At 46.4% G+C, this 25,392-nt stretch overlaps 1 protein-coding gene across 3 annotated transcripts in view; it reads left to right on the forward strand.

Annotated features, from left to right (window-relative positions):
* Polr2E (DNA-directed RNA polymerases I, II, and III subunit Rpb5) overlaps positions 1 to 25,392 on the forward strand; it is a 49,494-nt gene that overhangs the window by 17,119 nt on the left and 6,983 nt on the right. For all 3 annotated transcript variants that reach the window (XM_068374441.1, XM_068374439.1, XM_068374440.1), the window contains exons 2-3: positions 8,603 to 8,863; positions 20,305 to 20,409. In XM_068374441.1, the coding sequence (XP_068230542.1) occupies positions 8,621 to 8,863; positions 20,305 to 20,409 (348 nt within the window). In that variant the 5' untranslated portion in view covers positions 8,603 to 8,620. The remainder of the gene's footprint in view (positions 1 to 8,602; positions 8,864 to 20,304; positions 20,410 to 25,392) is intronic.

Consider the following 25,392-nt stretch of genomic DNA (forward strand, 5'->3'; position numbering starts at 1 on the left):
TTCTTCATCCTCCCCTCTCTTGGGGAAAGCAGCATCCTGGTCTCTGCATAGCTGACCTCAACCTCTGCAGGTAAACCATGCTCCCTTGTGTTCCTAGTATTAAGTTAATACTGTCGCGTCCCCCATACCCTGACGGGGTGGTATTGGGAACGTCCTAGCCTAGAATTCCATCTAAAGGACTCCAGGTCAACTTCCTAGGACGAGTCACACTCTATTCCTCCACACACAAGCTTATGTAGGCCGCACGTTCCTTGCAGAGCAAGGAACTTGTGAGGTGCAGGGACTCTTTTTCTCGAGTGCTGCTCACTCGGATTCTGAGTCCCCGGGTAAAGCCAAAGCCAGTAAGGCTGGGGACTTTCCACCCTTCCTAAGGGGTAAGTCACCCTATGTAAATAGCGTGGTTTGTATTTCGGTTACGGAACAAATGACAAATTCGGAGATAATTTGTATTTTTCCTAACCATACAAACCTTAGCTATTTACACATATTTGCCCACCAGCCCTGTCCCCCACGACAAGTCCTACCTCTAAGTGAAGTGAGACAATTCACCGGTGTGAGGGGGGGAGGGGTAGCAAGCTACCCCTTCCCCTACCCCCTTGCTAACTAGCGCGGGGGTAGTTAACCCTTGTTAAAAATCTAATGGCTCGTCATTTTCAGCTACGCCAAAAGTAATACCCTATGTAACTAGCTAAGGTTTGTATGGTTAGGAAAAATACAAATTATCTCCGCTGCAACTTCATGCTTGGAGACTATCCATCTCCTCCTCTCAGAGAGTTCTCTTTTCCGCAACAGTTGCGAAGAGGATACCAGAATATCCGCAAAAGTTTTCGGCTTTGGTCTTCCAGGCCAAGTGGACTGTTTTTTTGTGGTTAGGGTCGTGGAAGGATTATCTCTCAATTCAAGCCCATTTTTCCAGTAATAGCGGAGTTCTTTGGTTACCTTCGAGAGGAAAGCTGCTCTCGTTCTCAGCGATGAAAGGCCACCGTTCGTCCTTCAGCCTCGCCTTCAGACTGAAGGAAATAACCCTGTTAGGTGCGGAACATGTACGAGAAAACCCTATGTTAAAGACCAGCCAGTTGGTTCAGACTTGTACCACCATAAGGAGTGAGTCAATCCCTGTAAATAGTGAAGGTTTGTATTTAGTGTCAGAAAAAATGACAAATTTTCAATATTAAATCATGTAGCTGTCAACTCCGTTGCCCGACAGAATTCTATGGAGGGATACGCCAGCTATCACAATACTAGAAGGGGGTGTACTTACCAGCGCCACCTGTGGCCAGGTACTCAAGTACTTCTTGTTGACACCTCCTCAATTATTCCTCTGTCGTGCTTCCGGCAAGACGTTCTGGGATACGCTTATGATCTTCGAGTTTGTTCACGGCTAATTGGTGAAGTATTCTCTCAGATTTCGGCTGTCGCATTACTGGAAACCTTCTTATATTAGCTAGATAGCTTTTATATAGTCCTGATTAACAGTTAACGATCTTTTGCTTGATTTTGGAAACCCCTTTGGCTAACTCTTTGGATTCAAGATGTCTGACATTTCGCAAGCCCCCTCCCATAGACGATGTAGGTCTTGCAATAGGCGTATTCCGAAGGCCTCGGTAGATCCTCACACCGCTTGTTCTGACTGTAGGGACAGGCCCTGTCAGTTAGAAAATCGATGTGAGGAATGCGCCGGACTTTCGGAATTGGAATTTGTCCGTCTTTTAAAATATTCATCTAAGTTAGAGAGAGGTAGAGTTAGGAGGAGTTCTTCTCACTCTTCAATGTTTTCCTCACCTCATGATCCCCTACCTTTTCCTACCCCTGTAGTGGCTACCCCCGAACCTACTGTTTGCCCTCCGCCTGATATGTCTGTTGTTTTGCGTGCTATTCAGGCCTTAGGCGATAAAGTAGAGTCAGTGGTAAGTGACCATAGTCTCTGATGGCCGAAGTTAAGGAACTTAAGGTCAAGAGTGCAGTGGGTGGAGTTAGTGCCAGTGCTGTGACGAGTGCTAGTGTCAGTGCAGTGCCAAGTGCTAGTGTCAGTGCCAGTGTGGTGCGTGAGGATTCTTCTGTGCGAGCCAGTCGTCCTCCCAGTCCGGGACCTCTTGCAAGCTCCCATGCCCAGGGGAGAAGCAATGTCGAAGGGCTTAAGGGTTCGGCAGGCCTTGTTAGGCGCACAGAAGTTTCCTCGGTGGTTGCGGGCGTGTCTTCCAAAGACCGTCACTCCCACCCGCAGACGATTGAGCCCGTCTTTTTCTCGTCCGCTGATCATCTGTCAGGGAAGAAACGTTGGTCTCAGGTCTCGAGACCGCTTAAACGCAGAGTCCAGTCCGCGAGTGCTCAGCCAGGTTGCAGTCATTGGCTCAGCTCTGACTCGCCGCAGTCATCTGTCGACTGCACTCCGCCCAAGAGGAGTAAGGTTCTGCCACAACAGAGCTCGACTGTCGACCCTAAGTGGACTCTACTACAGTCCATGCAAGCACAGCTTTCGGACTTGATGCGTGAGTGTCGGGCTGAGAGTGTTGCTCCTCCGCCTCCGCCTACACTCCCTCCGCCTGTGCTCGCTCCGCCTGCGCTCGCTCCGCCTGCGCTTGCTCCGCCTGATCGCAGTACCACCTGCCAGGCGTACGATGTTGAGCCACGGTCTGAGTTTGCTGTTCCCACTGGTGTTCAGCCTCCGCCTTCTTTAAGGCAACCTTTGCTATGGGATCAGGAGGATTATACCTCTCTTCCTCCGCCTCCCTTTGCTGCTCCACCAGTGGTGCAACTCTTGGCTGAGGTACAACAACCTCTCCCGTCCATGAGTCAGTTTCCTCAGCTCTCGCTGCAGCGAGCTCAACCATCCACAAGGCTAGCTCCACTACACCTTGGCCTTGCGCCTCAGGAGCCTCAGCTTGCGAGACATTTACCTTGTTCTGCGCAGCCTCAACCTCATCACGCTCCGCTCTCACCACAGGAACAGGAACTTGCTACTCCGCTTCCACCAACCGCTCAGCAAGCGCAATCCTTGGGTTCAACCGCTCATGCTAGGAGTCAGCCTCCTCCACCCATGCGCCTTCCTTCTGCTTCGTCTGCTATTCAGCCTTTGCAGTCTGAGCCTCAGGTTCTCCCTCAACAGTTACTTGTAGAGGAAACCACTACTATTGTTCCTACTCGTTCTGACTCTGCTGTTCAGCATTCTTGTCCGATACCTTCGCTTCACTCTGGTGATGAGGCGTCTGATGATGAGGAGGCACACCTGGATCCCTCATCAGACGTGGATGAATCCAAGCTTTCTCCACAGTCTATTGATTTTCGTAAGGTCTTGGCTCTACTTAGGGAGGTTTACCCAGACCACTTTGTCTCTGCTATTCCCCGCTCTCCGCCATCTGAGTTTTCGCTGGGCGTACAACAAGCTAAGTCCACCTATACTAAGCTAGTCCTAGCTAGGTCCTCTAAGAGGGCTTTAAGGATCTTAGGGGAGTGGCTGCAGTCTAAGCAACACCTTGGCAAGACTTCTTTCATGTTCCCTCCAACGAAGCTCACTTCGAAAGCGAGCGTTTGGTATGCCACAGGAGAAGCACCAGGCTTGGGAGTACCTGCCTCTGCCCAGGCTGACTTCTCAAGTCTGGTAGACTCGCCTCGGAGAACTGCAATGAGGCGCTCTAAAGTTTGTTGGACCTTCTCAGACCTGGATCACTTGCTGAAAGGAATGTTTAGAGCATTTGAAATGTTCAACTTTCTAGACTGGTGCCTGGGGGCCCTCAGCAAGAAGACCTCTCCTGCGGACAAAGATTCTGCCATGCTATTAATGTCCTGCATGGATAAGGCCATTAGGGATGGATCGGGTGAGCTTGCGTCGATGTTTGTATCAGGGGTTTTGAAGAAAAGGGAACAACTGTGTACCTTCCTTTCCGCCAGCATTACACCTTGCCAACGGTCACAACTCCTTTTTGCTCCGCTCTCGAAGTTCCTCTTCCCCGAAGAGCTGGTTAAGGACTTGTCTGCTGCCCTGATACAAAAGGATACACACGATCTTGTAGCCTCATCGGCTCGTAAGTCTAAGGTTGCTACCTCAGTCCCCAAGACTTATCGCTCCCCAGTGGCTGATACCCCTGCTACGAGGTTCATACCGCCCTTTCGTGGTAGAGCCCCCAGCCGAGGAAGCTCCCGTCCAGACTCTCACAGGAGCAAGTCTAGGAAAGGATCCAGGACATCTAAAGGAAAAAACTGACTCTCCGCATCTCCAGACAGCAGTAGGAGCCAGACTCAAGATCTTCTGGCGAGCCTGGGAGAAGAGAGGTGCAGACGCCCAGTCTGTCAGTTGGCTGAGGAACGGTTACAGGATTCCATTCTGCCTCAAACCACCTCTGACCACATCGCCCATCAACCTCTCTCCCAACTACAAAGAAGAGGACAAGAGGCTAGCATTGCACCAGGAGGTGTCGCTTCTTGTGCAGAAGAAGGCAGTGGTTATAGTCCGGGACCATCAATCCCCGGGCTTCTACAACCGTCTCTTTCTTGTGGCCAAGAAGACAGGAGGTTGGAGACCGGTGCTGGACGTCAGCGCTCTCAACGAGTATGTCACCAAGCAGACGTTCACGATGGAGACGACGAAGTCGGTCTTAGCAGCGGTCAGACAGGAGGACTGGATGGTCTCGTTGGACTTGAAAGATGCATACTTTCACGTTCCTATTCATCCAGACTCCCAACCTTTCCTGAGATTCGTTTTTGGAAAGGTTGTCTACCAATTCCAAGCCCTGTGTTTTGGCCTAAGCACAGCTCCTATGGTCTTTACTCATCTGATGAGGAATATAGCAAAATTCCTACACTTGTCGAACATCAGAGCCTCCCTCTACTTAGACGACTGGCTGTTGAGAGCCTCCACGAGTCGTCGTTGTCTGGAGAATCTCAATTGGACTTTAGACTTAATCAGAGACCTAGGTCTATTAGTCAACATAGAGAAGTCTCAACTCATTCCCTCCCAATCCATTGTGTACCTGGGAATGGAGATTCGGAGTCAGGATTTTCGGGCTTTTCCATCGGCCCCCAGGATAAGCCAGGCCCTAGAGTGCATCATGAGCATGCTGAAGAGGAGCAGTTGCTCAGTGAGACAGTGGATGAGTCTCACAGGGACCCTCTCATCACTGGCCCTGTTTGTCGAGCTAGGGAGACTCCACCTCCGCCCTCTTCAATTCCATCTTGCAGCTCATTGGGACAAGGGTTCGACTCTCGAAGCAGTCTCTATCCCTATCAACCAAGAGATGAAGACCACTCTCCTGTGGTGGAAGCACAACCTCCTTCTCAGGAAGGGTCTATCGTTGGCCATTCAGACCCCCAATCTTCATCTCTTCTCAGATGCATCGGACTCGGGCTGGGGTGCAACCTTGGACAAACGGGAATGCTCGGGAACGTGGAACGAGGAACAAGGATTACTCCACATCAACTGCAAGGAGCTGCTAGCAGTTCATCTAGCCCTGTTGAACTTCAAGTCCCTCCTGCTAGGCAAAGTGGTGGAGGTGAACTCAGACAATACCACAGCCTTGGCTTACATCTCCAAGCAAGGAGGGACCCATTCGAGGAGCCTTTACGAGATCGCAAGGGACCTCCTCATTTGGTCAAGAGGTCTAAACCTCACTCTGGTCACGAGGTTCATTCAGGGCGATATGAACGTCTCAGCAGATCGCCTAAGCAGAAGGAATCAGGTCATTCCCACGGAATGGACCCTCCACAAGAGTGTGTGCAACAGACTTTGGACCTTGTGGGGTCAACCTACCATAGATCTGTTTGCCACCTCCATAACCAAGAGACTTCCGCTGTACTGTTCCCCTGTTCCAGACCCTGCAGCAGTTCATGTGGATGCTTTTCTACTGAACTGGTCCCATCTCGACCTGTACGCATTCCCACCGTTCAAGATAATAAACAAAGTTCTGCAGAAATTCGTCTCGCACGAAGGGACACGGCTGACGCTGGTTGCTCCCCTTTGGCCTGCAAGAGAATGGTTCACAGAGGTACTTCAATGGCTAGTCGACTTCCCCAGGACTCTACCTCTAAGAGTGGACCTTCTACGTCAACCTCACGTAGACAGGTTGCACCCAAACCTCCACGCTCTTCGGCTGACTGCCTTCAGACTGTCGAAAGATTCGCTAGAGCTAGAGGCTTTTCGAAGGAGGCAGCCAGTGCGATTGCCAGAGCAAGAAGGGTTTCCACTCGTAGAGTCTACCAGTCTAAGTGGGAGGTCTTCCGCAGTTGGTGTAGAGCCAATTCAATATCCTCTACCAATACCTCTGTGACACAAATAGCTGACTTCCTTCTACATCTTAGGAATGAGAGATCCCTTTCAGCACCTACGATTAAAGGATATAGGAGTATGTTGGCTTCAGTTCTCCGCCACAGAGGTTTGGACCTGTCTTCCAACAAGGACCTTCAAGACATTCTTAAGTCTTTTGAGACGTCTAAAGAACGTCGTCTTTCCACTCCAGGCTGGAATCTAGACGTAGTCTTAAGGTTCCTTATGTCATCTAGGTTCGAACCTCTCCAGTCAGCTTCCTTCAAGGACCTTACCCTCAAGACTTTTTCTCGTCTGCCTTGCAACAGCTAAGAGAGTCAGTGAGGTTCATGCCTTCAGCAAGAACATTGGTTTCACAACCGAATCTGCAACATGTTCTTTTCAGCTTGGATTCCTAGCAAAGAACGAGCTTCCTTCACGTCCTTGGCCTAGATCGTTTGAAATACCTAGCCTCTCCAACATGGTAGGTAACGAACTAGAGAGAGTTCTTTGCCCTGTCAGAGCTCTCAAATATTATCTTAAGAGGTCTAACCCTATTCGAGGACAGTCAGAAGCTTTATGGTGTGCCATCAAGAAACCTTCGAGGCCCATGTCCAAGAATGGGCTTTCGTATTATATAAGGCTTCTGATCAGAGAAGCACATTCTCACTTAAAGGAGGAAGACCTTGCATTGCTGAAGGTAAGGACCCACGAAGTAAGAGCCGTAGCTACTTCGATGGCCTTTAATAAAAACCGTTCTCTGCAGAGCATAATGGATGCAACCTATTGGAGGAGCAAGTCAGTGTTTGCATCATTTTATCTGAAAGATGTCCAGTCTCTGTACGAGAACTGCTACACCCTGGGACCATTCGTAGCAGCGAGTGCAGTAGTAGGTGAGGGCTCAGCCACTACATTCCCTTAATCCCATAACCTTTTTTAACCTTTCTCTTGAATGCTTTTATTGTTGTTTTTATGGTTGTTACGGTAGGCTAAGAAGCCTTCCGCATCCTTTTGATTTGGCGGGTGGTCTATTCATTCTTGAGAAGCGCCTGGGTTAAAGGTTTGGTAGAGGTCCTTTAGTAGGGGTTGCAACCCCGTGTACTTTGGCACCTTTGGGTTGATTCAGCCTCCAAGAGGAACGCTGCGCTCAGTAAGGAAGACGAACTTTAAAAAAGAGGCAGAGTAACGGTTCTATTCGACTTCCTTACCAGGTACTTATTATTTCATTGTTATTTGAGATAACTGTTATATGAAATATGGGATACTTAGCTATCCTTTAATCTTGTACACTGGTTTTCACCCACCTCCCTGGGTGTGAATCAGCTACATGATTATCGGGTAAGTTTAATATTGAAAAATGTTATTTTTATTAGTAAAATAAATTTTTGAATATACTTACCCGATAATCATGATTTAATCGACCCTCCCTTCCTCCCCAGGAGAACCAGTGGACCGAGGAATAATTGAGGAGGTGTCAACAAGAAGTACTTGAGTACCTGGCCACAGGTGGCGCTGGTAAGTACACCCCCTTCTAGTATTGTGATAGCTGGCGTATCCCTCCATAGAATTCTGTCGGGCAACGGAGTTGACAGCTACATGATTATCGGGTAAGTATATTCAAAAATTTATTTTACTAATAAAAATAACATTTTGGAAGTAATTTGTATTTTTCCAAACGATCCAAACCTGTAACTATTTATACAAATTGGCTCGCCATCACTTGGCCCCCACGAGGTCCCGTGTGCAATGAAAAGTGATGAAACAACACAGGTGTGTGTGAGTGGGGTAGCTGGCTACCCCCCCAGCTAACTTGCGGTAGGGTAGTTCCCCTTGCTTGTGTTTATATGGCTAGATCTAAACCAGATATTTAGGAAAACAAAGGATAAGAAAAGACTCATTTCACCTCTTAATTCTATAAAGGAAAATGCTGATGTAAAATTTTTTATGGAGGTTGTGAATTTTCTTGCATTTACTTAAATTTACAGTGGATTGGATGAAGAAGTGACCTTCATTGCACAGCTTCGCATACTATCTTCATCATATATTGCATTTAAGAAATGCGTTTATTGGGCTTTTTTTAAAAATTAAAAAAATTTTAATATTTATGTGTAAAGCTTATTTTGAAGCAGCAGGTTTTATTTTTTAATTTTTTAGCAGGATAGAACTTTTTCTATTATGTTTAGTGTTTGGTGTATTGCTTACTTATACAGTTACCTGTAATAGTTTTTAGCTATGCTGTATGGTAGTCTGTTTACAGAATATTTTCATGAGATTTTGTATAGTATTTGGGAATGGCAAGAAATTTTTATTTGTTCTTCGTACGGTATGAAGTGAATAAATTTTCATGTGATTATTTTCTTTCCTCAGAAGTGATTTTACCTTGCCATGGATGACGAAGCCGAAACCTACAAGTTATGGAGAATTCGCAAAACTATTATGCAGTTATGTCACGATCGTGGTTATTTAGTGACACAGGATGAGTTGGATCAAACTTTGGACCAATTCAAAGAACAATTTGGAGCAAAACCGTCAGAAAGGCACCCAGCTCGCTCTGATCTCATCGTTTTAGTAGCTCACAATGATGATCCCACAGATCAGATGTTTGTCTTTTTCCCAGATGAGCCAAAGGTGTGTATGTCTCTGTGGTAAAACCATTGGTTCCTACACGAATACAAACCATCATCCCTTAATAAGAGTATGATTTCAGTGTACTATACTGTAGCTGGAATGGCTGTTAAACCTTAAACAGGGTGTTTTTAGTTGTTGGCGGGTGGATGGTACGTCCTGCCAACATGACTTTCAGTGAGGTTCCCACTTTTGATTTCTGCCGTAAGTTATACAGACATACTTCCTACTGCCTTGTCTGGCTGTTTAAACTTTTGATTTTTATTTCAGCATGGCATCTATTAGCATATGGAGACTCCAATTGCAGGTATGCCCCAGTAATCCTGTCGGAAAATGTTGCAGGTATGTGAGCAAGCTTGCATTGTGTGTTTTGTGGGTGCTTGACTGTTTGCAGTCATCCCCTTGTAACGAGTGTAATTCATCGTCGCCTGTGCAGTAGGTGGAATTTTACGTGGGAATGCCCAAGCTGTTGCCATAGAATTTCTTTAGCTCCTTTTTTTTCTCTTCTACGTCTTGACCTATAGTGCCCTCTTCAGATTTCTTTAGGGCCAGGTCCTCTGGAGAAATTCGGAAGGAGGGACGAGACACTGGGTTACACTGCGGGGCTGTTTCAGTTGGGCCGACCAATGACAAAGTGTGCAATGACCTGGACGCTATTTACATAGGGTGACTTACCCCTTAGGAAGGGTGGAAAGTCCCCAGCCTTACTGGCTTTGGCTTTACCCGGGGACTCAGAATCCGAGTGAGCAGCACTCGAGAAAAAGAGTTGTGGCCCTCCTTTGGCATTGCTGGTGTTCAGTCTGCTGAGAAGCATCTGAAACTATTGGCTGATGCCAAGCTCTTGAAACCTTCCCTTGCTGCTCCCTCCCTGTCTGCTCATCCACCTGAGGAGGCGTTGGAAGGCGTGGCGACCATCAATGTGTCCTTGCCTACTGTTGCGAAGGAACATGTGACCTCTCCCTCCACAGTATTGTTGTTGCTGGTCCCCAAATCCTCAACTCTAAATTCTGGTGAGAGGAAGAAGAAAAGTACGAGCTCTTCTTTCCCCCAGCATACCTGTATCTTAGACCTTGGCCTCTGATATGACGTCTTCTGCACCAAAGAAGTTGCCCAAGTTCAAGACTGTTTGACCGGGTTTTCTTGAGACTTTAACCAATACACTATATCTCCTCTTGTACTTGTAAGAAACTTCCCAGCTCGTGAAGGTGTATCGGTACTTGGTACAGGTGCTGAAGTGCCTGCTACTGTTGCTCGGGATAGAGCACATGCACCATCTTTCGTCATTAAAGTCGCCACCCTTTTTCCCTTCCTTCTCCTGTATAAGAAGATTTCAGCCTGAAAGAAGTTAACTGATTGTGGAAAAGGAGTCTACGATAGGTCTCCTCGCCTATACAAGCGACAAGATCTTTCCTTGTGACCGTGAAGATTATCCAAGGTCTCCTCGTCATCGACCACTTTGTCGCCCGGTATCCACAAGCTATGTCATTGCTTGATCTGTCCCCTCTTGACCAGTCTCATTACGATCGGACAGCTCGTGCTTATTCTTCTCGTGATCGTGACTTTCAGATCATTCCATGTGCTGAGACCATTCCACGACACTAGAACTTCACACCTTCCAAGACCGGTATATGACCTAAGATCCTTCCATGCACCAAGATCTTCCCAATTACAGAGACCATCCAATGGGTCCATGTGATAGAGATTTGGTACACGTGACTTCGTAGGACCTCTCTCAGGGCTCTTGCGAGCACACAAGATGCTTTTGCGCAATTGTCAGCAAGGCTCCTCTCCACCCAGTAACAGGCACTCCGCAGCTCTGTACCACATTTTTCTTCTGCCTCTTCAAAGGCTAAATTATATAGTGCTTCATCAGTCTGTGAGGGCATGAAAGCTAGGTCTCCGAAGAGGAGTCCAACCATCAATGTGTCATCCCCTCTTCCTTTTTAGGTTAATATCGAAGCCCTTCCTATTGTGGATGGAGGAATCCTGGAACATCATCAATTCAACAGCACCCTATTCTGGTTCAGGGCCAGTGGAAGGGGAGAATCTCGAGACAAAGTCCACGGTTAATGAGTTCTTCCACTTTAATGAATGTAATAACCTTAGGGAATACAAAGTGACTCCTCAAGAGTCCACGCTAACGATTGTTGCCATGGTTGGAGCTTGCTCAGTGGACTTCACAGTTAATTTCCAGTTCTCCGATCCTACCAATTCCATATGCTCCACCAATCGACCAAGATACTGCCTCCTGTGCTCTCTCTACAATGAAGGTTTGTTCCGTAACTGGAATACAAACCACGCTATTTAATAGGGGTATTACTTTCGGCGAAGCTGAAATGACGAGCCATTAATTTTTAACGAGGGTTTACTACCCACACCGCTAGTTAGCGGGGGTAGGGGAGAGTAGCTTGCTACACCTCCCCTCTCACACACCTGTGCTTGAGCGCACTTTTCTCGCGGCTCGGATGGTGGTCGGACGTGTCCGCTCTCATCCTCGCCGTTAGATTGGCAGCCATTTAATTGCTTTTGTTCTTTTCTATTTCTAGTTTCTGTATACTGTATGTGAAGTTGGCCTCTGCGATCATGCGCACCTGCCCTGGGTTTCCCGACCGCCCCTGTGGAACATTCATGTCAGCGGTCGAGACTGATCCTCACACGCTTTGTCTTTCTTGTCGGGGCCAACGGTGTGATAGTACCAACAAGTGTAGTGAGTGTAAGGAGTGGTCTGCCTCTTAAGTGGGAGAGGTTTTCACGACGACGGAAGAAGTCCAAACGGGATATATCTCCTTCGAAGGTTGCTTCGAAAGGAAAAAAACCCAAGGCCTCTTCTTCCGTTGCCCAAACCTCCTCCGAACTCCGAAGCACCCACTCGGTCGGTCTCTTTCGAGAGACTGTCGAGTGGTAGCGTAGAGCGATTTATTGTTAACCAACCTCGGGTCTCGAGAGATGACATTGCTTCCTCTAGCGAAGCAGCTCCACCTCCCCCCCGGGGGAGGATACGTCACTAACTTCCTTATTTCAGCTTTGGTCCTCCTTGGGGCTTACGGGTTTGCCCTCCAAGGAGGTTTTGCTTAACTACATCTGATTGGGTGCTGCTGTCAAGTAATCGTCGTCACCGTCAGAGGTTGATCCTCAGTCTCTTGTCAACGTTGTGGTGTCAGAGGTATCCAATGCGGTCTCACCCATCTCCTCTTCCACTCCAGACTCTACGGTAGCTGACGACTTAGTTTCTCCCGTTCCTGATCAACCTACGAGGGGGAATCTAAGTCCATCGTCAGTCTCTCCTGCTAGTGTTTCTCCCCCTTTGGGGAGTTCACTTACAGAGACTCCACTTCTGAGGACTGCAAAAGGTCAGCTTGCTGATCCAACGGCCCCTAGAGGGCGCATTCGTCGGAAGGCTCGCCTTTCTCTTTGCCATAGAGGCCTTCCTTCCCCTGCGGTGAGGAGGCGCCTCTTTGGTACAACATCTTTGATGCATTCCCCTGCAGAGGAGCCTCTAGACCAATCATCCGTCACTACACCTGCATTGGTCCTGGACCTCTCTGCAGATAGTTCGCGATCTCCTTCGGTGGAAGGTCGTCCTTTTAAAGGACACGTCGACCTTCCACCCGACAGACCTGCCGAGCTGCCGTCGCCTTTCCTGCATGGGCCTAACAAGGCTCCATCCAAACATGCTATTGCGCGCCAACAACTTACACGCCCAATATCTCACTCTTCTGCGCGCCATGCTGTGTACCATCCTACACGCCAGGTAAAACCTGCGCGCCAACTTTCCAATGATAGCAGGACTTCTGGGAAGTCAGCCATGCTGCCTTCTCCTGCACACCAACCCTTACCAATGCGCCAGCCTTCTCCCACACGCATCCACAAGGATATGCGCACGCTCGTCAATCCTCTCCTAGGGATGCTCGCCAACATTCTCCCGCGTGCCCCGCATGAATCCACCAGTCTCCCTCGCCCTCGCCCCGGCACGCTCCCTCGTCTGAGCCCCGGCACGCTCCCTCGCCCGAGCCCCGGCACGCTCCCTCGCCCGAGCCCCGGCACGCTCCCTCGCCCGAGCCCCGGCACGCTCCCTCGCCCGAGCCCCGGCACGCTCCCTCGCCCGAGCCCCGGCACGCTCCCTCGCCCGAGCCCCGGCACGCTCCCTCGCCCGAGCCCCGGCACGCTCCCTCGCGCGAGACTACACATCCCAAAGAACAACATACGACAAGGTCCCTATCGCCTCATTGTGGGAGAAGCGAAACTTCTAGAGGGGTCCATGATCCCAAAGCTACCACAGGCGAACCCAACAATTATAGCGACTCCTCCCAGGGATCCTTCAATCCCTTTCCCTTCAAGGGGTATGTCTGACAGCGCGTCTGTCAGCCAACATCCCTGGTTCGGTACCCTGATCAGAGCTGTAGCTCAGGCTTTCTAGCCTGTCCTCTCTGAATTGGGACTCAGAACCATGGCTGCTTCTACCTGACTCTGACTCCACGCAGACCTTCGAGGCAGGTTCCTTCTATTCCTCAGACTGCCTCTACTTCCCTTTCAGACGAAGATTTTCCGTCTCCAAGGGAATCACACGAGGAGAGACTTTTCCCCATCACACCAATGGAGGAAACTTCTCTTTGCGCCGAGAGGCCCACTCAGTCAGGGATTGGAAGGAACAGGCGACCCTCGTCAATGTTGGAGTCTCATATCCTTCCCAGGAAGGAATCTAAAGACTCCCAAACATTGCCTAAGTCCTCCACTAGGACTAGGATGGAGCCAACAACCCACTCAGGGAATGTCCACGACTCTCCCCAAGAAGAGCCTTCGGGGATAGAAGGAGACTTCGCTGCAAGTCCTACAGCAGAAGGAGACCAGCAAGAGTCAGAACATGCGTTTTAGATAGTTCTGACTCTAATAAGAGCTCTCAACGTGTTTTCCGACCCAGAAATCCCTCCTCGAGTGGGAAATGCCAGTCTTAGACCGCGTCTTTGGTACTCAAAAAGCCCTTTAAGACCAGTGCAGCTCTACCCTGGTCTGAAGGAGTAAAGAGTACCAGGGACAAGATCTCACAACAGCTCTCCGAGATGTCCTCCTCCAACCGTTCCGGTACCACCAACAAGCTCCTCCCACCTCCTCGCGTACAGAAGAGGAGGTACTTCGAGATCCTAGAGGAGCCTTGTCTAGCTCTCCCACTTCACCACTTGCTGGAAGAGCTAACCAGGGGAATCCCTCTTGAGAGACTCTCCAACCGGCAGGTCTCATTCTCGGCAGCCGAGATCCTCAATTAGGAGAAAGTCGCGAAGTGGGCTACGCAAGCCACTTCGGGGCTCGATATCTGGTTGGGGACCTTAGGTATCTTAATACGTTCTGCGGATTTCTCCAAGGAATGTACCAGGAAAGCTATGGAAACCTTCCTTCTCTCAAGTACTCGCACGATCGAGTTTCTGGCCTACCAAGTCTCGAAATTGTGGGCAAATACCATCCTGAAACGTCGGGATGCAGTAGCTGAGAGATTCCATCAGAAGGTCCCTAGCGCCGAGATCAATAGGCTCAGACATTCCTCCATAGAGGGGTCTGTTCTTTTTGAGCCTGATTTGGAACATGCCGCTGAGAGGTGGAGGAAGTCTCATCAAGACTCCCTCCTTCATAGGGCTTTAACATCCAAGCCCTATAAGCCTCCAGCACCACAGCAGTCCCGTCCAGTCAAGACCACTATGACGACAACAGCAGCGAAGACTATGGTGTCTAAGCCCTTTCCTGTCAAAGAAAGGAAAGGCAAAAAGTCCTCCAGGGGAGGCAAAAATTCTAGAGGGAGCAGCCGAGGCTGCAAACGCTAGGATAGGCAGTCCCCCTGCATTTCCACCAGTGGGGGGATGCCTACAAAGTTGCTCAAACAGGTGGAAGCAACTCAGGGCCATTCATAACATCTCTACCTCCCCTGACGACGAATCCAGTGTCGTTGAGCTCCCTTGCCATGGGATCGGCAAGGGGGCAAGCCCTTCGGGCAGAAGTCCAGACCCTGTTGAAGAACGGCGCTCTCCAAGAGGTCCTCGACGGATCCCCAGGCTTCTTCAGTCGACTCTTTCTTGTGAAGAAGGCGTCTGGAGGCTGGATATCAGTCATCAACCTCTCAGCTCTTAACAAGTTTGTCAAACAAACTCCGTTCAGCATGGAGACGGCAGACATGGTCAGACTAGCAGTAAGACTGCAAGACTTCATGTTCACACTGGACCTAAAGGACGATTACTTCCAGATCCCAGTACATCCGTCTTCAAGGAAGTACTTAAGATTCAGCCTAGACAACAGAATGTACCAGTTCAAGGTGCTGTGCTTCGGTCTTTCCACAGCACCACAAGTCTTCACCAGAGTGTATCATCTTGGGCACACAGGATTGGCATCCATCTCTTCCGTTATCTGGACGACTGTTTTATCCTAGCAGACTCGGTGTCAACCCTTCTTCAACACCAAGACAAACTTCTGAGACTTTGCCAAGATCTGGGGATCATGGTAAATCTCGAGAAGTCTTCCCTGCTTCCCACTCAAAGACTGGTATACTTAGGCATGATTATAGACACCACTCTTCACAAAGCCTTCCCATCAGACGACAGGATAGCAAGGCTGAGGAAGGTTGCAAGACCTTTTCTCAGACGAGAAGAACTTCTAGCCCAATTGTGGTTACGTCTCTTCGGTCACCTTTCATCGCTGGCCCGTCTAGTTCCCAATGGTTGCCTCAGGATGAGATCCCTCCAGTGGCGACTCAAGTCCTGGTGGAATCAAGCGTACGACTCCCTGGACATCCAGATCCCCATGGGACCTGCGGAACTGACGGATCTCCAGTGGTGGGTGGCAAACGAGAACCTACGAAAAGGAGTGGATCTTCTCGTCCTCCCCCCTGATTTGATGCTGTTTTCGGACGCTTCAAAAAAAAAGGGGGGGCTCATGTGCTGCACCACACGACCTCAGGCCTCTGGTCAGAGTCGGAAAAGTACCTCCACATAAATCTCCTAGAGATGAAGGCCGTCTTTCTAGCCCTTCAGCAGTTCCAACAGTACCTGGCAAGTCACTCTGTGGTGGTGATGAGCGACAACACCAATGTAGTGATCTACATCAACAAACAAGGAGGTACTTTTTCGCAGCAACTATCCCATCTAGCAGTAGAGATACTGAGAGGGGCCGAAATCCACTCGATACCTGAGCAGAGCATCTCAGATATTGAGTACCAAGTGGTCTTTGGATCATCTAGTAGCCAACAAAGTCCTGACTTTGTGGGGTTCTCCGACTGTGGACCTTTTCGCTACGACCCTGAACTTCAGGCTCCCGCTGTACTGTTCCCCAGTTCCAGACCCCAAGGTTCTATGGCAAGATGCTTTTCAACAACGGTGGGACAACATCGATGTTTACACCTTTCCCCCGTTCTGTCTGATGAGGAGGGTACTCGACAAGACCAGAACATCGGTCAATCTTTCAATGACCCTCATAGCTCTGCTATGGCATCACGCAGAGTGGTTCCCGGAACTTCTGCAACTCCTAACGGAGCCGCCAAAAGAACTCCCTCCTCGACACAATCTACTCAAACAACCACACGCCAACATCTTCCACAAAGCCGTAGGTTCACTACGACTTCACACCTGGAGACTATCTAGCATCTACTCTCTGAGAGAGGATTTTCACAACAAGATGCAATCAGGATGTCAGGACACCTGCGAAAGTCATCAGCAGCAGTCTACCAGGCAAAGTGGAAAGTCTTCTGTGGTTGGTGTCATGGAAGGGGTATCTCTCCACTCGATGCCACTATTCCAGCAATGGCGGAGTACCACGTATATTTGCGTGATGAAATGTGCCTATCAGTCTCGGCAGTGAAAGGCTATCACTCAGCCTTAAGCCTCGCCTTCAGGCTGAAAGGAATGGACATTTCTTTATCGCTAGAACTTTCTCTACTCATACGAAGTTATGAAATTACCTGCCCTCAGTCGGAAGTGAGACCTCCCCCATGGAACGTGGTTCGAGTTCTCAGGTCTTTTAGAGACCTCCCTATGAACCATTACGCCAGGCATCAGATCGCCACCTAACCTGGAAGACAGTGTTCCTGCTAGCTTTGGTCTCGGCCAAGCGAGTCAGCGAACTTCATGGTCTCTCGTATGACATCGCCCATTCAAGGGGATGGGGGAAGATAACGTTCAGCTTCGTCCCTGAGTTTATTGCCAAGACTCAGAATCTGGGAGTAGTGGATCCTCGATTCAACTCCTTCCGGATTTCTAGTCTCCGTACTGTAACAGATAACCCAGATCATCTCTTACTATGCCCAGTAAGGAGCTTGAGGTTGTACCTCAAAAGAACAGCCGCAGCCCGTCCTCGTGTGCCATTTCTATTCGTCAGCACAGGAAGGACTAAGAGGAGGGTCACCAAGAACACCATCTCAGCATGGATTCGCAGGGTCATTGACCTGGCACTGAATCCAGACCCTCCTCAGTCACGTCACCCCAGAGCACATGATGTCAGGGGCATAGCTACGTCCCTGGCCTTCAAAAGAAATTTTTTCAGTGACGCAGGTTCTTCAAGCTGGGGTGTGGAAACGGCAAACCACATTCACATCCCATTACCTGCAAGACATGACCCACAGGAGACTCAATTCTTTCTCTATCGGTCCTGTGGTGGCTCCTTATTGGACAAGTAGCAGATGTCAACGTTGAGGGCATTGTTACCCGGTTTTAGTCTGCATGAATGAAAAGGTTTGACTGACCCTTATTCTTTTCTTCATCATCCCCTCTCTTGGGGAAAGCAGCATCCTGGGTTCTCTGCATAGCTGACCTCAAACCACTGCAGGTAAACCATGCTCCCTTGTGATCCTAGTACAGTATTAATATTAATACTGTTACGTTCCCATACCCTGACAAGGTGGTATTGGGAAAGTCCTAGTCTACAAGTTAACATCTAAAGAACTTCAGAACAACTTTCTAGGACGAGTCACACTTCTTCATACCTTCACACACAGCTTGCCTAGGCCACAGACCTTGCGTAGCAAGGTTTTAGCGAGGTGCAGGGACTACTTGTTTCTTGAGTGCTTACACACTCAAATAAGGAGCCCCCGGCAAAGCCAAAAGCCAGACTGCCTGGGACGTCCACCCTTCCTAATGGGTGAGTCACCCCTATTAAATAGCGTGGTTTGTATTCCAGTTACGGAACAAATGACAAATTCGTAGATAATTTGTATTTTTCCTAACTAAACCAACCTTAGCTATTTAACCAAACTTGCCCGCCAGCCCTATCCTCCTTGAATTCCTACCTCCAAGCAAAGTGAGCTCAAGCACAGGTGTGTGAGAGGGGGTGTGTAGCAAGCTACCCTCCCCTACCCCTGCTAACTAGCGGTGTGGGTAGTAAACTCTCGTTAAAAATTAATGGCTCGTCATTTCAGCTACGCCGAAAGTAATACCCCTATTAAATAGCTAAGGTTTGTATAGTTAGGAAAAATACAAATTATCTACGAATTTGTCATTTTACATGACAGAGATGGCAGACCTGTCTCCTCTACCTATCAATCCAACTGTAACCATGCTGACATCAGGGACCCCGGTGGAGAGGCAAAAGCATAAGAGCACTCGAGTCTGGTGCCAGCCAAACCGCTTCTATGGCTATCCTCCAAGCGACCTTCTGGATATGTTTATCCTGTAGCAAGTAAGGGGACAAGGACTACCACAGGCTTGAGTACTGAAAGCCAGAGGTATCTATCTACTTTAGCTTTCAGGAAGATCCTGTAAGTGGCACAGGTCTTGAAGGCAGGAGTCTGGAAACTACAGACAACCTTCACTACCTTCTGGCAGGTCTGTGAAAGCATCAAAAGACCTCCACTGCCCACTACCTGCAAAACGTGACCCTCTGGAACATGGAGACCTTCTCTATTGGCCCTGTGGTGGCTGCACCTTAAGCTCCTTGATGGACAAGTAGCAGATGGTGTAGGGTAGAGGTTACCCGGGATCAAGTCTGGGATGTATGATAAGAATGACTGGCTCTTTCTTTCTTTCATTTTCTCCTCCCTTGGGGAACAGCACCTATGGCACTGCAAGCTGGCCTCGGGTCTCTGCATGTAATAACCATTTCCCTTGTGTAACCTGGTACAGAAATATACTTGTTACGTTCGCATATCCCCTTTGCGAGGTGGGAATTGAGTAACGTCTACGGTTGGTTCCAAGAATCCTACGATTTTGGGAATATTCACCTAGACAAGTCAATTTGCTAGTATCACACAATCACATGGATTGCTCAGGCCGCTAAAGCGTGATATTGCACAAATCTTTAGCGAGGTGTCAGGGTTTCCTCTTTATGCCTGCGTAGCACATAGGAAAACCCCTAGTCAAAAACCACTGAGTTGGTTAGGACTTCCACCCACCTTAGGGTGAGTCTTCCCTAATAAAGAGCGAAAGAGTTTGTATTAGTATCGTAACAAATGACAAATTTAAAGTAATTTTTATTTCTCCTAACAATACAATCCTTGAGCTCTTTATAGAAATTTGGCCGGCCATCACCTATCTCCCTGCAATCAAAAGTGGTGGGGTATTTACACCTCGCTAAAAGTCTGATGACTAGTCTTCCAACTTCACTGAAAGTATATTCCCTAATAAAGAGCTCAAGGTTTGTATTAGGAAAAGTACTAATTACTTTAAATTTGACATGTTGATGATATCAGAGTGACTGGAAAGTGATCTATAGAATACGAATTACTACATATCACTAGTCTTGTGGGGATTGAGAGAGTTGTCTGAAGCATCAAAGATTAAATGTCATATAATGATGTAGTGGGTAGTATGTTACCCCCATGCCATTAAAATATGGGGCCCTTACGTATTTCTAAACTACCATAAGGATTATTCGTTTCACCGCAATTAATATGCATTTGGGTGTATCAAGTGAATATTAAAGTCCTTTCAAGTTTCATATGTTAGCTTTTTAGATATTGATGATATTCGATAGGTAGCTTAGATCTTGATAATTTCTCCTAAAACTAGTGCAGTACTTAAAAGAGTAATTGACTAATGAAGGGTAAAGTAAGGGTAATAAGAAAGATTTTTTTATCCGTTTGATAGACCTATTATTCCCATCTCAAAGTCCAACAAGTCCTGCAAGATTTTTTAATTTTTTTATTCTTCACTTATGTATACTGAATTGTGGATTGATTGAAATGGCTCTCAATCTAATAATTTTGCAGTGTTATAGAAATTTTCATTGTAACAATTGTGAAAAGGTTTACCTGCTATATTATTCTGTAGCTCATGGTTCAGACTGAAAGTTTGTTTTACAATAATTACGAATAATAGTAGCATTAATCTTTTGAATTTAGAGTACAGTACAGTGCTTAGTATGTTTTGAATTTAAAGTACAGTACATTACCTAGTATCTTTACAGGTTAGATTAATAACTAATAAAACATATTCTTATTTTTTTTTTAATTAAGTAAAAACTACCTAATATCTTTTCAGGTTGGAGTAAGAACTATTAAAACATATTGCACTCGTATGCAGGAAGAAAATATTCAAAGAGCCATTATAGTTGTACAAGCAGGAATGTCTCCATCAGCAAAGCAGGTCAGTAAGATATATATTTGTTTTTCTTTTATACATACATATACCAAGGCACTTCCCCCAATTTTGGGGGGTAGCCGACATCAAACAAATGAAACAGAAAAGGGGACCTCTCGTCTCTACATTCCTCCTAGCCTGACAAGGGACTCAACCGAGTTCGGCTGGTACTGCTAGGGGTGCCACAGCCCACCCTCCCGCGTTATCCACCACAGATGAAGCTTCATAATACTGAATCCCCTACTGCTGCTACCTCCGTAGTCTTCCAAGGCACCGGAGGAAGCAGTAGAGCCTACCAGAGCTGCGTCACAATTGCTCGCCATTCATTCTTATTTCTAGCACGCTCTCTTGCCTCACTCACATCTATCCTCCTATCACCCAGAGCTTCCTTCACTCCATCCATCCATCCAAACCTTGGCCTTCCTCTTGTACTTCTCCCGTCAACTCTTGCATTTATCACCTTCTTTAGCAGACAGCCATTTTCCATTCTCTCAACATGGCCAAACCACCTCAACACATTCATATCCACTCTAGCTGCTGACTCATTTCTTACACCCGTTCTCACCCTCACTACTTCGTTCCTAACCCTATCTACTCGAGATACACCAGTCATACTCCTTAGACATTTCATCTCAAACACATTCAATTTCTGTCTCTCCGTCACTTTCATTCCTCACAACTCCGACCCATACATCACAGTTGGTACAATCACTTTCTCATACAGAACTCTCTTTACATTCATGCCCAACCCTCTATTTTTTACTACTCCCTTAACTGCCCCCAACACTTTGCATCCTTCATTCACTCTCTGACGTACATCTGCTTCCACTACACCATTTGCTGCAACAATAGACCCCAAGTACTTAATTTGATCCACCTCCTCAAGTAACTCTCCATTCAACATGACATTCAACCTCGCACCACCCTCCCTTCTCATACATCTCATAACCTTATCTTACCCCCATTAACTCTCAACTTCCTTCTCTCTCACACCCTTCCAAATTCTGTCACTAATCGGCCAAGCTTCTCTTCTGCGTCTGCAACCAGTATAGTATCATCCGCAAACAACTGATTTACCTCCCATTCATGGTCATTCTCGTCTACCAGTTTCAATCCTCGTCCAAGCACTCGAGCATTCACCTCTCTCACCACTCCATCAACATACAAGTTAAACAACCACGGCGACATCACACAACCCTGTCTCAGGCCAACTCTCACCGGAAACCAATCGCTCACTTCATTTCCTATCCTAACACATGCTTTACTACCTTTGTAGAAACTTTTCACTGCTTGCAACAACCTTCCACTAACTCCATAGAACCTCATCACATTCCACATTGCTTCCCTATCAACTCTATCATACGCTTTCTCCAGATCCATAAACGCAACATAAACTTTTATAGTTTATGGAAAAATGTTTTTAGGTTTATTAGATATTGAAGTATTTTGATTTGTGGCTTTGAATAGGTATGATATTCTGGAGGCTGAATGGAATATAGCAAATTTTTTTTTCTTGTTTTAACCCATCATATATGTATTTTGATTTGTGGCCTTGAATAGGTACGATATTCTGGATGTTGAATGGGATATATTTATATTTTCCTATAGTGTATATGAGTTTACAAATAATAGAAAATTTATTCCCGAAGATTGGCTGTTGGCGGGTTAGCAGGAGTACATGTGCGTGTCCTCAGACATTCAGTACCTTTTATGGATAGACTTTGCCTCTGTGTTTATCTTTCTACAATTTCCTCTTGAAAAATGGGTTTAATTTCACTGTTAATTATATCTTTACTTTTATTTCACTTTAATTATTGCATTATTATTTCCATGAATCTTGCCTCTGGCTATAACAAGTTATTATACTGCTGGAAAGTGTCGGGTTGGTTAACTCTGAAAGAAATGGAAGCTATGCTTCATATTTAATTGGTCACTACCACTACGTTGCCAACAGTTTTTTATCGCATGTATTTAGTGAGAATGTTTGGTGCGAGTGATATGTTCATATACGAAAAAAAATTATAGTTCTTTGATAGGTGTATGATTTCTGCTTTGCTGGAAACAGCTGTTAAAGTTTTAACAACGTAGTAGTACTTGCTGGTGGGTAGAGGGTAAGTCTGACCCACCTAACAGTCAGCTCTGCTTTCGCTTGTGATTTTTACTGCAATCAGTACAGTCATACTATACTCTTCCTGTCTCTGATTTTTGGAGTGACTGTGGTACCAAGAGCATTTTAACTTAGGGAAGGGATCCTAAGACTTTCTCGCCTTGTTCATCCACGAGTAGGTTTTTACGAGAACGAGCATACGTGCTACCAGTAGGAATAAAGGGCTCTGCCATCCGTTCCCTTTCCTGGAAGTTGTTCTCCTCTCTCTCATCAGGAAAGCGAGAAGCGGTGCATGCCGAAAACCTTCATTTATTGTAAAATAGTATCAGCACTCTGCTACTGCTAGCCGTGTGCCACCTTGTTCCAGGATGGTGCTCTATTACTGTACTATACAGTGTGCCATCAGGAAGAAGACTGTGCATTAACCTTGAATGATATTTGCATCTAGCAGGAACTACCTACTTTTCATCTTAAGGCTTTAGTTACCTGTTCAAACCACGAACTTTAAACTCTACTGCTGTTTAGCATTTGTGCCCATCTATTATGGTGCCTACTCATTTGAGATTTGCTCCTTGGGTCTCTTAAATGTTAGAATTGCTTGTCTCATTCCAGGAAACAATGTTCTTGGTACAAGGAAATTGGCTTTACTTTGACCACAATATGAGAATAGTGTTCAATGTCTAAGCACAGACTCATGACAAAGTTGAAGCTAGAGGACCAGAGTACACTGGTAACACAGGGAATGATCGTATCAGCGTATGTAGGGTGGTAACGCAGCTGCTCTAACACTACCAGGAAATTGTGGCTCGATGGCAATGCCTTCCAAATCTTCTCTCATCTTTTGAAGAACTCTTGCTACTCAGGCTCCTACACCAGTGATCGCTCCAGAGTTGTTGAAAGCATCTGCGTTTCAAACCATGTACCGCTACCCAAGTGTTCACCCGCAGGTTCATACTAGTCTCTGCTTGGGCTCAAGTCAAAGGCATAAGTCTCTTGAGATAGTATATAAATGGCTGGCTGATACTGTCATACAGTACTTGGAAAGATACCTTTTCTCCTTTTACCACCATATGGGGATTGTAGTAAACTGTGAGAAGTCCTGAGGGTCGAGTACCTGGGGATGCTGATAGATACGACAGCAGTAAGTCTTTTTGTTGGACTATTGCATCAACAAACTCGTGAAAATTGCTTGATGCTTCGTTGGTTGGAATGTCTGTGCTTAGCAAAAAAACTCCCTTTTTTACCAAAATGGTGAAGATGGCTTAAGCAATGAGGGAGATGTTGCTAATGGAGACTTCACCCTTGCCAGAAAATTAGGTCCCTTTTGTTTAAAGGATTCACAGAGCTTAAAAGTTTTCCTGAAGTCTTCCTCCCTAAAAAATGGTATGCTCAAGTAGACACCAATCAGTTGGATGACTGTTCTCCTTTGGTTCCAGACCATCTTAGGATAGCAGAATTTAGTGCCCGACAGACTTATTTAAGCTAGTGTTTGTCATGTCCTCTTTTGAAGTGGCAACTGTAGGGGGATCCCAGTCAGCCACCTTGGCAATACAGTAGCAGTTACTTGGTAAACATACTAATAAAGCTTCACAGAACTTTCTCAAAGCCAAGTTCAATATTAGGCGTGGCACCACATGCTGGCTGCCTGTGATTTGGAGAAGGTAGAGGAATTTATATACTGTATAGAAATCCTCTATGTACAGTAATGCCTTTTTACCCAAGCACTAATGGACGAAGCCATTACAGAAGCAGTGATCACTTCAGTCCTAGAAAAATGTAAGAAAGGTTTTGACCCTTCCTGTAAAGGAAGGAGTCCTCATTTCACTAGGCTAAAGCCTATAAGAACCAGCAACAGTTTTGAAAGCAACCATCAATGAGGCCAGACCCATATTCCCATCCCAAGCCTCATGTTACACCGAAGTTCTCTCAACAGAAATAAACTGAATTTTAAAATTAAACTATTTTACTTCCATACTCACCTGATGTTTATATACATACCCACCCTCCTCCCCATTGATTAGTGGTGTCAAGAATTGTTTCGATCAAGACCGAAAAAGGCAACAGGACATGTGCAGTATGTTATTGTCGTTACTTTATTACAGATATTAGTGTATTGAAAGGAAAGAAAATTGAAAATTTTTAATTTCTAAGCGGTAATGTCTACATATCAAGATTCCAAGACAAGCAATATGAACATCAATAGAGTATAGAAGTAAATTTAAATATCAAAATTTCATTTCAACATTAGTAATGTCTAGTTTTTTTATTTGCATATGAAAATTTACAAATTATGTAACATTATTTATTAATAATGAGAATTTATTAAGCAATGTTTATGTTATAAAGAAAGTTGTAAATTTGTATCTAATAGTTTTTGTGCAAAGTAGTAGTGGAAAACTTCACCCAAAGAGGTACAATCTTTTGGTGTAGGCGCTAAAAGGGGTAAGATGAAAAAGGTTTGATTGTAACCATTGTCTACATTGTTATTTCATGTAGATTATTCATTGAATACTTATGGGTAAAATGAGTGCTACAGATTTGAAGACAGGATATTCCAATGTGGTGTTGATTGAAGTGATGAACAACACCTACAAACTATTGGGTTAATCTGTTTTAATCCATTATCATGAGATCGATTATTCCATAATGCCTACCATTTGTGGTATGATGGTATTTTAGTCTAATAAAAACAATGAGATAGTCAGAGGAGGAACAGTACCAAGTAATTTAACATGGTCTGTAATTGATTACCTAAGTTTGTTGTTGCCCTGAGCTTACCGCTGATATCCAAATCAACAACTAACATATCAAACTGAAAGAAGCTCCTAACAGGAGGGCCGGCAGGTCTAGATGCCACTCAGAAACAAAGAGCAGTCACTGAA

Source organism: Palaemon carinicauda, chromosome 5 (assembly GCF_036898095.1).
Source record: "Palaemon carinicauda isolate YSFRI2023 chromosome 5, ASM3689809v2, whole genome shotgun sequence".
Taxonomy (NCBI): Eukaryota; Metazoa; Arthropoda; class Malacostraca; order Decapoda; family Palaemonidae; genus Palaemon; species Palaemon carinicauda.